The 2114-nt window shown below is 49.1% G+C and overlaps 1 protein-coding gene across 3 annotated transcripts in view; it reads left to right on the top strand.

The window, feature by feature from the left end:
• Positions 1-2114, top strand: part of NACA (nascent polypeptide associated complex subunit alpha) — a 39346-nt gene that overhangs the window by 14470 nt on the left and 22762 nt on the right. For 2 of the 3 annotated variants that reach the window (XM_038378768.2, XM_038378759.2), the window contains 2 exons: positions 831-953; positions 1559-1686. In XM_038378768.2, coding sequence (XP_038234696.1) covers positions 831-953; positions 1559-1573 — 138 coding nt within the window. In that variant the 3' untranslated portion in view covers positions 1574-1686. Of the gene's footprint in view, positions 1-830; positions 975-1558; positions 1687-2114 lie in introns of those variants that run through there. The other variant, XM_043506517.1, reaches the window with a different exon arrangement.

The raw sequence follows: 2114 nt of genomic DNA, 5'->3' as shown, positions 1-2114 counted from the left end.
ATGTTTCCTCTGGGGCCCAGTTATGTTTGGGCTCTGAAACAGAAGCCCACAGCCAGTGCAGTTTAGATGAAAGGACCCACTGTATTAATGTGCATGTGTGGTTAATGGCACGTGCTACCCATTGGGCCTCTTGCCCATCCTAGTGTCTCCATCTGGCAGGTGTCCAGGACCCCCGTGTGAAGCAAGTTGGGGGTGGGTTCCCAGCCCATTTTCTAGTGGGACAGATGCCCACCTCACACAAACCATCATACCAACTAATCCTCTCTTTGGGAAGCCCGGCAGAGGGTAGGCCCCAGATGTTTACTATCCTTCCCCGCTCTGGAGCAGGCACTTCTCACCAGCACTGATTATTACAACTACTGGGCTCTGCTGCTGTATGCATTGTGATATCTCCCCATTGCACTCACCTGCACGGCATCTAAGCCCATTTGCCCTTATAACACGTGCTGGATACACTGAGACGTGGTACCTGGGGATTCCCTGTTCCTTCTGCCACCTTCCTGCCCTAATGGTAGAAAGAAGAAACTTGCCCTGAGCGCTGGCCATCCCAGAATCCCCTACTGCGAGGCCGCTTGCACCTTCCTTTTGAAGCAGCTGTTGCTGGCCACTGTCAGGAAACAGGAAAACACACCAAATTGGGTCTGATCCAGCCTGGTAATTCCTGTGCTTCCATGAAGCAGCCATTTCCCCAATCTGCAAGCAGTGAAATCAGATCATGAGTGCTGCTACTGCTTGGGTTGAATTGAGGAATCCCCAGTGGGACAGGGCCGTCTGTGAGAGAGAGATCCGTGCCATCAGCGGGGAGACAGTCCTGGTCTTTTCTTGCTTAGGTTGACGAGACTGGCGTCGAGGTGAAAGACATCGAGTTGGTCATGTCCCAGGCGAACGTGTCCCGCGCGAAGGCTGTCCGGGCCCTGAAGAACAACAGTAACGATATTGTAAATGCTATTATGGTGAGTGGCCTCCAGAGCGGAGTTCCCAGCCAGTCGAGCAAACCCAAAACTTGAGGAGTAGACGTTACAGTTTGGAGTGAATCCTCCCTGTATGGGGAGAACAGGGCATGCTCATTTCACTGCTGATGGGTGTGAGGAGCTTACTGATCAGTTACCATGAGGGCATATCCCTACTTACCCCCTCTTCTTCATGTCTCAACTCGCCTGTTCTGCGTCATTCTTGCAGTTTTCATTGTCTGCACCGACGTCACCCATTGGGAAGGGGGGAAATAACAGATCCGATGGTACAAAATCCGCTTGGGTCTGTGTTGTGATGTAAATAATTATTTGGGGTGTAGGCATCCCCCTGCCTCTGTCCTCCCCGCTCCCTCCAGCGTGTATCCAAGCAGGATATCGCACAGCTCTCTGCCCTCAGAACAGCCTTCCCCAAGGCCACTTGGCCCCGCTTGATAGATAAACAGTCTGAAGCTCACGCCTCTCTGTTTCTTCTGCATCAGCATGCTGGAGGGAGCTGGAGTGCAGAGCTTAGTGAAATCTCCGGGGAATTGCAGACCTACCCCCAGGGATACTTTCTAACTGTTCTTTCTCTCTCTCTCTCTCTCCAGGAATTGACGATGTAGCCATCAGAAGGGAGGAACCTTTTGGTTTTTCAGAGAAGAGTAAAATGCAGCGAACTTTAACATTTGTACTATTTCTATCGATAAATAAAAGTTGTGGCTTACTGTCGGTGAAATCTTTTATGTTTTGTTTTGCTTTTTGTTTGCCCTGAGGTCACAAGGAGATGTAACCGCTGATCGCAGAGAAGGTCCCAGGCCTGACATTGTCTCTCCTCTGCTGTTCCCGGGAAAGCACCTGCTAATTCTAGGGCAGGGGTCGGCAACCTATCAGAATTGGTGTGCCAAGTCTTCATTTTTTCACTCTAATTTAAGGTTTTGCGTGCAGTAATACATTTTAACGTTTTTAGAAGGTCTCTTTCTATAAGTTTATAATTATAACTAAACTATTGTTGTATGTAAAGTAAATAAGGTTTTTCAAATGTTTAAGAAGCTTCTTTTAAAATTAAATTAAAGTGCAGAATCCACAGACTGGTGGTCAGGATCAGGGCAGTGTGAGTGCCACTGAAAATCAGCTTGCTGGCCGCAGGTTGCCTACCCCTGTTCT

This window comes from Dermochelys coriacea, chromosome 20 (assembly GCF_009764565.3).
Source record: "Dermochelys coriacea isolate rDerCor1 chromosome 20, rDerCor1.pri.v4, whole genome shotgun sequence".
In the NCBI taxonomy this organism is placed as follows: Eukaryota; Metazoa; Chordata; order Testudines; family Dermochelyidae; genus Dermochelys; species Dermochelys coriacea.
The sequence above is the reverse complement of the archived record's forward strand: the minus strand, read 5'-3'. Positions and strand labels throughout refer to the sequence as shown.